Source organism: Lampris incognitus, chromosome 7 (genome assembly GCF_029633865.1).
Source record: "Lampris incognitus isolate fLamInc1 chromosome 7, fLamInc1.hap2, whole genome shotgun sequence".
Taxonomy (NCBI): domain Eukaryota; kingdom Metazoa; phylum Chordata; class Actinopteri; order Lampriformes; family Lampridae; genus Lampris; species Lampris incognitus.
This window is the reverse complement of record NC_079217.1, coordinates 63,930,810-63,943,815: the sequence shown is the minus strand read 5'-3', so window position 1 is coordinate 63,943,815 and position 13,006 is coordinate 63,930,810. Positions and strand designations below refer to the sequence as shown.

The following is a 13,006-nucleotide window of genomic DNA, read 5'->3' as shown; positions in this document are numbered from 1 at the left end:
AAAATCTCCTGGCGTGTTCGCGGCTTTACCTTCAGTCTGCGTGTGACGGTTTCCAGCCGGCCGGTGAGACTGTCCCAGCGCCGGCCGCAGTCCTGCGTCAGCGCCAGCAGGCGGGCCCGCATGGTGCCCTGGAACAGCCGGCAGAGGGTTCGATTCCGTTGCGTCAGGCTGTCCAACTGGACCAGCCGGCTGCTGGCCTCACAACGCAGGTTCTGGAAACACACGCGCACACACAGAAACACACACACACGGTTTTTTTACACAAGTGCAGGTAGGAGTGCACACACCCTTTGAGGAAGTGGAGGTAGACAACATTGTGCTGTGCTGTCTGAATTTGCAGCACTTTCTAAATGCTGCACGTGTTGTCAAATCGATGACGTTTTCTTAATTTGCTTGTTTTGTCTATTTGCATGCGTTCTCTTTCATAGCATTTGTTTCGATGTCTCACTATGGGATACGCCCCCCTCGCATATTCATAGAAGCACTTGTACCATTACGCCAGCCTTGACTGGCTGGCAGTCATGACGTCTGCATCAGCGCCCTGCACCTTATATGCAACTGACGCAGCATCACTCGTCATTCAATCACCTCTTCTCACTTCAGAAGCCAACTACTCTCACCCGTATCTAAGCTGGCTAGCTAAACTGTCCTCAGACTGGAGCGAACACCTCTGTCACTGGATGCTAGCCGCTGAGATACCGGTACGACTGCCTTCAGTATAGGTAGTTTTTTTTTTTTACTCTGGCCTGTCTCCAAACAGTGGCGTATTTCTGCTTCTACAAGCTAGCTAGTACGTTAATTTTGCTACCCCAAGCAAGCTAACCATACCAGCAACCTGAGGTCACCTCACTGCTTGCCTACTGTTGGCGCTACCTAACGAGATTATTTTGCTCTGGCCTGTCCCCAAACAGTGGAGTATTTCTGCAACCTCTGTGGTCCTGTTTTGGAGGGGGGGGTCTCTATCCAGGATATCTGTGCTGCAGCTAGCTGGTCATTGTCCCTAACATGTGCAAGATTTCATAAGTTGGATGTTACATCTTCTAGCCTTGCTCATGCTGTCCTGAGTGTGGGTTCTTCAGTGGACCTGCCTCATTCACACACTTCTTCGGGGGGGGGGCGCTGGTGGTCAGTTTTTGAGATAAGTTTGTCTGGCAATACGGGGATCTCCGTATCCCATAGTGAGACATCGAAACGAATGTTATGAAAGAGAACTTTAGGCTATTTCCGTAAACCCAGATCTCTGAGTAGCATGAGTGAGATGTCTCACCAGACCGCCCTTCTTGCTGCTGGGGTGAAGCGAGAAGAGGTGTGCTTATTTTGAATGATGAGTGATGCTGCGTCAGTCACATATAAGGTGCAGGGCCCTGACGCAGACGTCATGACTGCCAGCCAATCAGGGATGGAATAATGGTACAAGTGCTTCTGTGAATACGCGAGGGGGCGTATCCCATAGTGAGACATCAAAACGAATGCTACTCAGAGAACCGGGGTTACAGAAGTAACCTAAAGTTTTCTTAAATTGCAATGTTTTGGGCTCTCAGGGCCACCATAGATCCCTTCAGATGTAGTTAATATGTAATAAACGGATTTCAATTCTGAAAAAAGAGAAATGAAGGAAATAGAGACATAATAACAATATAATTAATAAAGTTGTTGTCTGTTAAAGGTAAATTTGGAAAAACGCAAGGATACTCTTATAGTCTCAAACATTCCCCCAGTTTCTTTGTCTGAAAGTTCTTTCAGCTGATTCTTTTGTTGAATAGTTTAAATATGAACTTGCTCTGTGAAACGCTGGTATTTTCTGAAGGTGTGCAGAGGAAGATCGGCCCGGTCTTAACCCCCTTTTTTAACCCACATCACCTCAAACTTCCTCAGTTCCTCCTTGGCGGTGACATAAGCGATCTGGGCAGAGTCTGGAGAACTGGCCGTCTGCTCAGCCAATTGCAGCCAGGCGTCCAGGTGGGCGTGTTCTTTCATAAACTCCTGCCACAGAGCCCACCTCCTCTTTAGCCTAGAGAGAGAGAGAGAGAGAGAGAGAGAGAGAGAGAGAGAGAGAGAGAGAGAGAGAGAGAGATTTTCACTTTATTTAAAATACATCACATGGTGATTGATCGTAAGGAATTCATTGAATTCATTGACTTTGAGACAATCCATACCAACAGTACGGACATCTCTTACAATCCATCCATCACTTGATTCCATCCAAAAACATTATTAAAACCCAACTCACCATCCACCACAGAACAAACCACATCACAAATAGAAATTCAGATTATCAATATTTTAAACATTTAAGCATTGTCCAGTGCAATCCTTCATTCCAGGAGGAAGTTCCAGACATTGAAAAGGATCACCCTGACCAGGAGTTTCCATCTTTGCACAGTAGTCGTGCAACAGTTCCCGTTCAGCGTCAGTCAGTCTCTCAACCCAACGAGTTAGTACCTTCTTAATATGACAACTTGACTCCTGCCTCAGATGAGAAGCCACAGCCTTTCAGTCTATCAGACCAGGTCCAGCTACATCCACTATGTCCTTTAATGTTACAGTCCCAGTGTTGCACTGTGTTAGAGTGAAGGCTGGCGTTGAACAGTCCTGTATGGCCAACCTGGCTCTATGAATGAGACATTCCTTTAATAACCAATACAGAGAAAGAGTAGGTTCCCTTCTTTTCCATTTGAACAGATTCCATGCTTTGAAGACTCCTTAATATAAAACAGGAAGGTCAGACAAATGTAGACATTTACAATCCATCAGAAACGAACCTGTATCAAGACCAAAACCATTAGTTCTTCTCAGAATGGCACTTGCTAATTCTGAGAAGAACCTTGTAAGATATTTTTGCACGGGGCATCCGGGTAGCGTAGCGGTCTATTCTGTTGCCTACCAATGCGGCGATCACCGGACCGAGTCCCCGTGTTACCTCCGGCTTGGTCAGTCAACCCTACTGACACAATTGGCCGTGTCTGCGGGTGGGAAGCCGGATGTGGGTATGTGTGCTGGTCGCTGCACTAGCACCTCCTCTGGTCGGTTGGGGCGCCTGTTTGGAGGGGAAGGGGAACTGGGGGGAATAGCGTGATCCTCCCATGTGCTATGTCCCCCTGGGCTGGCGGGTGGCGACTGCACATGTATTGGAGGACGCATGTGGTGGTCTGCAGCCCTCCCTGGATCGGCAGAAGGGGACGGCTCAGAAGAGTGAGGTAATTGGCCCAGTACAATTAGGAAGAAAAAGGGGGAAAAACCGATATTTTGCACAAATTGTAGCCCGAAAGCCGCCATGCTACTTTCTAAGTGTACCAGACCCTGACCCCCACCCCCTTTCTTTGGGCACTTTGGGGTATCTAATGTCATCTGTCCCCCCCCTAAAAAATAAACATTATATATATATATATATATATATATATATATTTCTCAAGACCGCTTGTAGTTTCTGTATAAAACGAGCAGGGGTTTCCATGCAAGCCGACCTATGCCACACTGCAGAGGCTACTAAATTGTTGGCTATAAGCACCCTTCCTCCAAAGGATACCTGACGCAAAGTCCATCTCCATTTTTTCAGTCTCCCCTCAATTTTTCCTACTACACCCTCCCAATTTTTTCTGACCATTAACTTACTACCAAGGAAGACTCGCAGATATTTAAATCCATCTCCGTGCGGTTTAGACACTTGTCCCCTCCAAGATACTCTAAAACAGGGGTGGGCAGTCTTATCCAGAAAGTGTCGGTGTGGGTGCAGGTTTTTGTTCCAACCAAGCAGGTACACACCTGTGTCTCCTAATCAAGTTCCTCAACAAAGACTCTTCTGGTTGATTCGTGGGATTAGGTGTGTAACTGCTTGGTTGGAACAAAAACCTGCACCCACACCAACCCTTTCTGGATAAGATTGCCCACCCCTGCTCTAAAAGATCTCTCTGGGAGGTAGGACATGAACCAGCAGAGGGCAGACTCTGAGATACCGAGCTCAGTGAGTGTGGAGAGGAGAATTTGGTGGTTAACCGTGTCAAAAGCAGCTAACAGATCTAGCAGGAATAAAGCTGAGGACTGACCAGCAGCTCTAGCCAAGCGCAGTGATTCTATTACTGACAGGAGTGCAGTCTCAGTAGAGTGACCCCACTTAAAGCCAGAAGGATTGGGATTTGTATCAGTCTCCAGCCTCAGGCTCAGTCAGAGGGGCATTGCCCCCCCGAAGAGCAGTGGCATCCGCTGGCTCCTCATCCGTGGAGCACTGGTCCAAGTGTGCTCCTCGGCCGGCCTGGCCCCTGGCTCAGGGTGCCCCTCGGCCAGCCTGTGAGGAGAAGCGATTCGCTTGTGCCCCACATCCCCACACTCAGAGCATTTTATTCTGCCTGTGATGGCATACACCATGTAACGTCCCTCCCCCCCATGTTCCACTCTGAAGGAAACCTCCAGCGTCTGTGACGGACAACTCACAAATATGAACACCTGCTTCCGGAGGGATCGGACATGTTTCAGCTCATCACTTTCACAACCTAACCCCACAGTCCTAAAACTGCTTGCCAGCTTCCCGAAGTGCTGCCACTCCTGCTCCAACACCTCACTGGTAATGAACGGGGAAACACCGGAGATGGTGACCTGGGTGGAAGGCACAGCGAGTGGGGAAACCTGCAAATAGATGCCGTTCAGAGACACCGCTCGCTGTCAACTCGGCCACAAAATGCTCGTCTTTTGAGAAAACAACCACACCTCTGTTCACCATGGAGGCACAGGACAGGTTGGCGTATCCCACATGGTCTCCCACAGCCAGGAGAACTGCCTCTATCAGAACAGACGGATCAGGCAGAACCCGCACTCCATGTTGGAGAGGGGAGGTGTCAGAAACCATCAGCCCAAAGACCAAAAAAACAAAAACCTACAGCAAAAATAGATAAATAAATCAAATCTACTAACAGCAGGTCGCTCTCACCACACACATTCACCCTGACACCGACTCCCAGCATGCACCGAGAAAACAAGAATGCAGATTTATGACGGGATTTATTCTCTTTTCATTTTAATTCATGTCCATTTCATAAATGTTCTAATCTGTCCTTTGGCAATATGTGCACATGTACGGCACACTAATAAAAATATTGAATTCAACTGAAACTGAACAGAATTACATTATTATGCCGATATATCGGTCAGTATATCGGTTTACCGGCCTATCGTTGGGTGAAAAGGTGTTACCCGTATCATGACGTGTCAACATTATGCCGGTTATGTCAAACCAATATGACCCAATATGATGAAGTTTTTATCAACTGAATTCTCTGGAGGTTCACTAGAGGTTCAAGGGGGGCAAACTCACCACCGGCAGTCGCCATCCTGGCTCCGGCTGCAGTCTAGTAGAAATTTCACCTCCTCCTCTTCCTCCTCCTCGTCGTCGTCCTCCGCCGTAATGTACTCTCCAGGCAAGGAGCTGCACAGGGACACCAGGGAGTCACGGAGACCGCTGAGCAACTCCAACCCTTCCGCTGGGCATGCGACATCACTTCCTGTCGGAGTGGCGAACCCCTCACCACGGGGATTTGAAGGAGGCGGGGCTTTGCCAGGCATGATGACGTCACCTGGCCTCCACCTATCAGAAGACGGGACAGGGTCTAATGAGAACAGAAGGGCAACGCTTTTAACAGCAGAAAAAGGACCAAGATAAATAGAATATAAGACTAGTGATGGAATAAATGAAGAACTAACACATAATAGAAGAACAAAAAAGGTAACGGTTTGAATTACAGGCCATTCATTACACGGAATAACCAAGAAATATACAAGTAAAACAGATGGACATGACCTACGATGAGTGGTAATTACTGAGTATTAGATGAGTAGAACGGGGTCTTTTCTATATCTCTAGTTTGCGTCCATGTTATTATGATCAGGAGTCAGGAACGGGAGCAACTTATTGTCATTTCTATCATGTGCCTGCATACACAAAAGAAACAAAATCCCATTTCACCCAGCCCACAGCAGTGCAACACAAAAGATAAAAACATGTATGCAAATTTCCCAAAAACGACACCACCATCAGAACTGCCGGTATGCATGGGCTAGCAGTTAGCTTAGCCTGCCCCGCTCCCACATCCTGTCAGACCGCTCTCGGTGCTTCCTCTTCGGTTGCAGCTCCAGGCAAGGCCGTAGTCCCTGGGCCCACCGGACGCAGCAGACCAGATTCCCTCAGCCAATCCAATGTTAAATATAATCCACATCAAGCACTGTGTTACGACCCTCGGTCTGGAGAGGGTGCAACTATTAGTGTACTGAGTAACAGTGAGGTGAGGGTGCAACACAGTGAGACATAAACGTATAGATATAATAAATATATTTATTAACAATGACAGGACAAGGGAACCGAACGGTTGCCAAAACAAACTATTAACAAAAGTAACCCACCCTTGACAGTGCTGAAAAGCACCAAACCTAAAGACAAAAAGGTGGCAACCGCTGCTAACCTAGTGTGTCTAACAGAGGTAAGCTACGTGATGGGGTGTTTGCCCATGGGCATCTTACCTTGATCCCCTCGCCCAAAAGAGCTAAACAACTAAACATAACTCAAAATAGTCACAATGCAAACTAAACCAAAAACGGGCCAGACGTTACAAACACAAAGTAACTACATCACACAAACTAAACTAGTTGGCCCGGTGAACTGAAGACATGTGGGGGTTTAAATGGGAGACTGCACAGCTGATGAAAATTGGATGATTCGTTGACCGGTTGATTAGGTGATGAGGAGCACCTGGCGGATACCTGAATGTAGAGTCAGAGTGATACAGGAGGCAACACAAAACTATACGGACACACCCGTGGCCGTAACACACTGTATGGGACAAATTCACACATCGCACTGTACCAAACAGTATTATGAATCCTTTGTGTCACAGGGATCAGTAGTAATTATCTGTTAAACCGGAATATAAGGTGACTACTGAATGTGGTGTTTTCTTTACTATAGTTCTGTCACCCAGCAGGGCGTTCAATATTCACCTTATATTCAGATTTAACAGATAATTACTGTTTATCTCTGTGACACAAAGGATTCATAATACTGTTTGGGACAATGTGATGTGTGACTTTATCTCAGGTAAAGTTTTAATTAAAACCAAAATGTGTTTTTTCCTGCTGGTTTTGAAGACTAGCATCTGCTCTTAAAATGTCTGAACGTCCAGCATGTTGTGGTCCCAGCTCAGAGGTCTGAACGTCCAGCATGTTGTGGTCCCAGCTCAGAGGTCTGAACGTCCAGCATGTTGTGGTCCTACCTCAGAGGTCTGAACGTCCAGCATGTTGTGGTCCCAGCTCAGAGGTCTGAACATCCAGTATGTTGTGGTCCTACCTCAGAGGTCTGAACGTCCAGCATGTTGTGGTCCTACCTCAGAGGTCTGAACGTCCAGCATGTTGTGGTCCTACCTCAGAGGTCTGAACGTCCAGCATGTTGTGGTCCCAGCTCAGAGGTCTGAACGTCCAGCATGTTGTGGTCCCAGCTCAGAGGTCTGAACGTCCAGCATGTTGTGGTCCTACCTCAGAGGTCTGAACGTCCAGCATGTTGTGGTCCCAGCTCAGAGGTCTGAACATCCAGCATGTTGTGGTCCTACCTCAGAGGTCTGAACGTCCAGCATGTTGTGGTCCTACCTCAGAGGCCTGAACGTCCAGCATGTTGTGGTCCCAGCTCAGAGGCCTGAACATCCAGCATGTTGTGGTCCCAGCTCAGAGGTCTGAACATCCAGCAAGATGTGGTCCCAGCTCAGAGGTATAAACATCCAGTATGTTGTGGTCCCAGCTCAGAGGCCTGAACGTCCAGCATGTTGTGGTCCCAGCTCAGAGGTCTGAACGTCCAGCATGTTGTGGTCCCAGCTCAGAGGCCTGAACGTCCAGCATGTTGTGGTCCCAGCTCAGAGGTCTGAACGTCCAGCATGTGATGGTCCCAGCTCAGAGGTCTGAACATCCAGCATGTTGTGGTCCCAGCTCAGAGGTCTGAACGTCCAGCATGTTGTGGTCCCAGCTCAGAGGTCTGAACGTCCAGCATGTTGTGGTCCTACCTCAGAGGTCTGAACGTCCAGCATGTTGTGGTCCCAGCTCAGAGGTCTGAACATCCAGCATGTTGTGGTCCTACCTCAGAGGTCTGAACGTCCAGCATGTTGTGGTCCTACCTCATAGGCCTGAACTTCCAGCATGTTGTGGTCCCAGCTCAGAGGCCTGAACATCCAGCATGTTGTGGTCCCAGCTCAGAGGTCTGAACATCCAGCAAGATGTGGTCCCAGCTCAGAGGTATAAACATCCAGTATGTTGTGGTCCCAGCTCAGAGGCCTGAACGTCCAGCATGTTGTGGTCCCAGCTCAGAGGTCTGAACGTCCAGCATGTTGTGGTCCCAGCTCAGAGGCCTGAACGTCCAGCATGTTGTGGTCCCAGCTCAGAGGTCTGAACGTCCAGCATGTGATGGTCCCAGCTCAGAGGTCTGAACATCCAGCATGTTGTGGTCCCAGCTCAGAGGTCTGAACATCCAGCATGTTGTGGTCCCAGCTCAGAGGTCTGAACATCCAGCATGTTGTGATCAGAGCTCAGAGGCCTGAATATCCAGCATGTTGTGGTCAGAGGTCAGGAGTCACCCTCTCACACAGCGAAGAACGACAGAATAGAGAATAGAATCATGGCTCTAATTTAGTGGAGCTGCATTTAAGATTCCAGAAATCAGTAGTCAGCAACAAGACCTTCATTCAAATGACCTCCAGCTATGTGCTAACCAGAGAGAGAGAGAGGGAAACAAAGAGACTGAAAAGAGAAAAAGATATACAGTCTCTCTCTCTCTCTCTCTCTCTCTCACTCTCCTTTGACTGTCAGCACTCAGTCACTACTACAGTCTCTGGAGAGATAAACACACACACACGCTGATTGGTTATTCATGAGTCTGTCTGGGTCTATTACTGTGGAGGAACCATTACTGTTCTGAACGACTGGATCATGATGATAGAGTGAGCGAGAGAGAGAGAGAGAGAGAGAGAGAGAGAGAGAGAGAGAGAGAGAGAGAGAGAGAGAGAGAGAGCATCAAAGGCATTGCCAGGTAAGTGCTTGTGAAACTGCCGGCTGTGTCATCTCGGTGGGGTGTGAATTATATTCCTGGCCCACCATCTCACCAGCCAGACAGACAACCAGTCTGTTCACAAAACAGCCAGCCACCACAAAGCTGGCCAAATAGTAAGACAGACATCAAAACAATCAGCCTGGACATCTAGATATCCATCCATCCATCCATTACGCAAACCGCTTATCCTGCTCCCATGGTCACATCTAAACCTAGAATCTAGATTGAATCCACATATATGATATTATTATTACTACCATTGTAATTAACACCAAGTTTAACTCTTCCTTCACCGCCACTCATTCCTGAGGCGCTACGCGTGCAGCGACCAGCCGCAGGTTCCTCGTGTCAAGAGGAACCTGCTGCCTGAAGCGGGACGGGCTAAGCTAACTGCTAGCCTGTGCAGACCGGCGGTTTCGACAGTCATCCTTCAGACAGTGTTTCTTTGCGTTTATTTGGGATGTGTTAGTCTGGGTGTGTGTGTTGTTGCAGTTTTTGGACGTGTCTTTCTGTTGCACTGCTGTGGGCTGGAGGAAACGGCACTTCGTTACACTTCATGTATGCAAGTGCATGAAGTGAAACGACAAATAAAGGGCTCCTGATTCCTGAAGAGACATTTCTTTTACCGTTACTGTTGGTTCATATGTCGTCTCCTGCTAGGTGGGCTAGCTTGGGAGTGTTTTTAAGTCCTAAATGTTTGCGAGTCAGTTCAGAGATGGAGATTTGACGTTACTTGCTTTTGCTGATGCGCGCAAATTTTGCCTGGAGTCACGGACACTCCCAAACAATCCAGTACACAAGCGGGCTTCTCTTAAATCTACGATGGAATCGCCAGACCCTGGATCCTAGGCGTTCCTCGTGGGTCTCTAACCTAAATCCGGTGATATTTGGTGATCCTGTGATGGCAAGGAACGACTTCAAGAAAGTGGCCTCTATCAGGAAAAGAGGTGAGAAAGGTGGCCTGCATCCACAACTGCAAAGCAATCGCATTCCCCCGCCTTCCATGATCCTGTCCGACGTCCAGTCATCCAGGAATAAAAGGGACGGACTGCACAGGGATATCAGTCTTCTACGTGAATACAGGGAGGCTTTGTCTCATGGCGTTCACGGAAACATGGCTCACAGACTCGGACTCTGATGCTTCCTTGGCTATAAATGGCTTCAGGGCTCCCATACAGCTGGATCGGTGTGACGAGGTCACAGAAATTGCAGGGAGGAGGTGTGTGATTGTACATCAACTGTAGATGGTACAGCAATTCTACCGCACAGGAGCGGTTGTGTTGGCCAGATATTGAGCGCTTGTCCGTGTTGGTGAGGCCCTTCCGTCTCTCGAGAGAATTCCTTCACATGTTTGTCACTGTTGCTTTCTAAGGCCAACGCAGAAGTCGCAAAGGACACCATCTTCAGAGTGGTATATACACCTCTTCAAACTACACCCCCCCATGCCCCCGGTATTATACAGGGTGGCTTTAATCACTTAATGAAAATGTTGAACAGTTTTTATCAATACGTCAGCTGTCCTACACACCACAATAACACTCTGGAGCTCTTACGGTTCCATAAACAATGCATATAAATCCGAGGCAGGCCCTACCCTTGGATCCTCTGACCACAATTCTGTGCATCGTATACCCGTTTACAAGACTGCATTGAGGCGAGAGAAGGTGTGCCAAAGGCAGCTGAAGGTCTGGAATGATGATTGCTCTCTTGCCCTGCAGGGGTGCTGCGACTGCACGAAGTGGTCCTCATTTACAGAATCCTCAGACAATATAGACGAGTTAACGGACGTTGTGCGTAGCTACATCTTTTTGTAGAGACAATGCGATTCCCATGGAGGTTGACAAGATTTCCCCTGACAACAGATCCTTACGGGCCTCATCGGCCCGTAAGGATCTGATGCATAAAAGGAAATGTGCTTTAATGAGGGTAATGTTCCTGAAGTTAAGAAACCAAAGTTAAGGAACCAAAGAAGGAGGTCAGGTCAGAGGGGTGTCCGGGTAGCATAGTGGTTTATTCCATTGCCTACCAACGCAGGGATCGCCGGTTCGAATCCCCATGTTACCTCCGGCTTGGTCGGGCATCCCTACACATATAATTGGCCGTGTGTGCGGGTGGGAAGCCAGATGTGGGTGGGTATGTGTCCTGGTCGCTGCACCTAGCACCTCCACTGGTCGGCGGGGATGCCTGTTCGGGGAGGGGGGCATAGTGTGATCCTCCCATGCGTTATGCCCCCCTAGCGAAACTCCTTACTGTCAGGTGAAAAGAAGCGGCTGGCGACTGCACATGTATGGGAGGAGACATATGGTAGCCTGCAGCCCCCCCCCGCCCCGTATTGGCAGAGGGGGTGGAGCAGAAACCGGGACGGCTCAGAAGAGTGGGGTAATTGGCTGGATACAATTGGGGAGAAAAGGGGGGGGGTCAAACACAAACATTTTTTATAAAATATGATAATAATAGTAACAATAATATTAACAACAACAACAACAACAATAACGATAATGATAATGATAAACTCAGGTACAGAGATAAAATCTAAGTTGAGCTGGGCAGTAACGATATAAGGGCAGCCTGGAGCGGTATGAAATCTAAGACGGGGTGTGATGATGAAGACAAGAGGAGCATGGCCCTGGCAGGTTCTGTTTGATGCAGGCGCGGATCTACGGGGGGGGGCAAGGGATGGCGGCTGCCACCTCTGGGACACAGTCTTGCCCCCCCTGTTGCCACCCCAGAAAAAAATCTCTAGATCCGCCACTGGTTTGATGACTTCACCTATACACTGACTGCATTAGAGGAACACACTCGAGCTCCTCCAGCTTTGGCTGTTGACGTCAGAAGTGTGGAGAAACACGGCAGACTCGCACGGCAGACCCGCCAAGTCCAGCGAGTGTCCCGGGCTTGACGATATCTGTGGCCATGTTCTTAAAACATATGCTGAACAGTTGTGCGACAGCTTTCATTTTATTTTTTACATTCCCTCTTCAGCAACAGACCAGATCCCAGGACTAAAACCCCTGCGACACCCAAATGACTACAGGCCAGCAGCACTGACATCTTTAATTATGAAGACACCGGAGAAGCTCATTAGAAATGAGGTTTTACCGCAGGTGGAGAAATCCCTCGGTCCCCCTGCAATTTGAATACAGGTCTGGCGGAGGTGTGGAGGATGCTGCCATCACACCACTACGTTTTCTGTATCACCACCTCGAGGGGATGAGAGATCACGCCGGGCTGTTTAAACATCTCTCCTCGGCTTTTAACACCATCAGCCACATCTGTTAGCAGGAACGCTAATCCTTCTTTTTAAACCGGATCTTAATCTAGTCCGCTGGATACTGGACTTACTGGCTGATAGGTCCCAGTGTGTGAGGGTTAATGGCTCTTTTTCCCAATCAGCTGCACTCTTCTACTGGTGCTCCTCAAGGTTGCTGTTCTCCCCACTACTCTTCATCTTGTCCACCAATGACTGCTGCAGCAACCACATCTGCACAAGTGTGCAGAAGATTCTGTGATTACAAGTCTTCTTGAAGGGGAGGAGCGACATCATGGGCCTGTGGTCGAGGATTTTGTATCTCGGTGTGATGAGTCCTTTCTCCGACTAATACCCCAGTTAGACTGGCAGCCCAGATCTGATTTTTGGCAAATCCAGATTGGAATCCGACTTCTTCTATGTGGTCGGAACAGCAAAATCTGATCTTTGAAAATCAGATTTGAGCCACATTCGGAGGTGGTTTCATACCTGATTCAAACCGGATTTCTAAAGATGTGTCTCAGTCTGGACGCTCTGGCCACTCTAATCGGATTTCAAACTGTGCATTACGTCACTCGCAACACAACACAACACATGTTAACGTCAGATTCTGAGTGCGGAAGATCAAACCCACATGCAACGAGAAGGAAGACGACCGAAAACATGGAGAACAGTAGTCCCTGGACAGA

The 13,006-nt window shown here is 48.4% G+C and overlaps 1 protein-coding gene across 1 annotated transcript in view; it reads right to left on the bottom strand.

The window, feature by feature from the left end:
- The window catches only part of si:ch211-137a8.2 (uncharacterized protein LOC777613 homolog), a 37,686-nt gene extending 25,075 nt beyond the window's left edge, over nucleotides 1–12,611 (bottom strand). Inside the window, exons 1-4 of the mRNA XM_056282922.1 lie at nucleotides 12,478–12,611; nucleotides 5,306–5,575; nucleotides 1,861–2,011; nucleotides 30–212 (exon numbers count right to left, since the gene is read on the bottom strand). Of these exons, the coding sequence (XP_056138897.1) occupies nucleotides 30–212; nucleotides 1,861–2,011; nucleotides 5,306–5,575; nucleotides 12,478–12,611 (738 nt within the window). The remainder of the gene's footprint in view (nucleotides 1–29; nucleotides 213–1,860; nucleotides 2,012–5,305; nucleotides 5,576–12,477) is intronic.
- Between the last annotated feature and the right edge of the window lie 395 nt (nucleotides 12,612–13,006).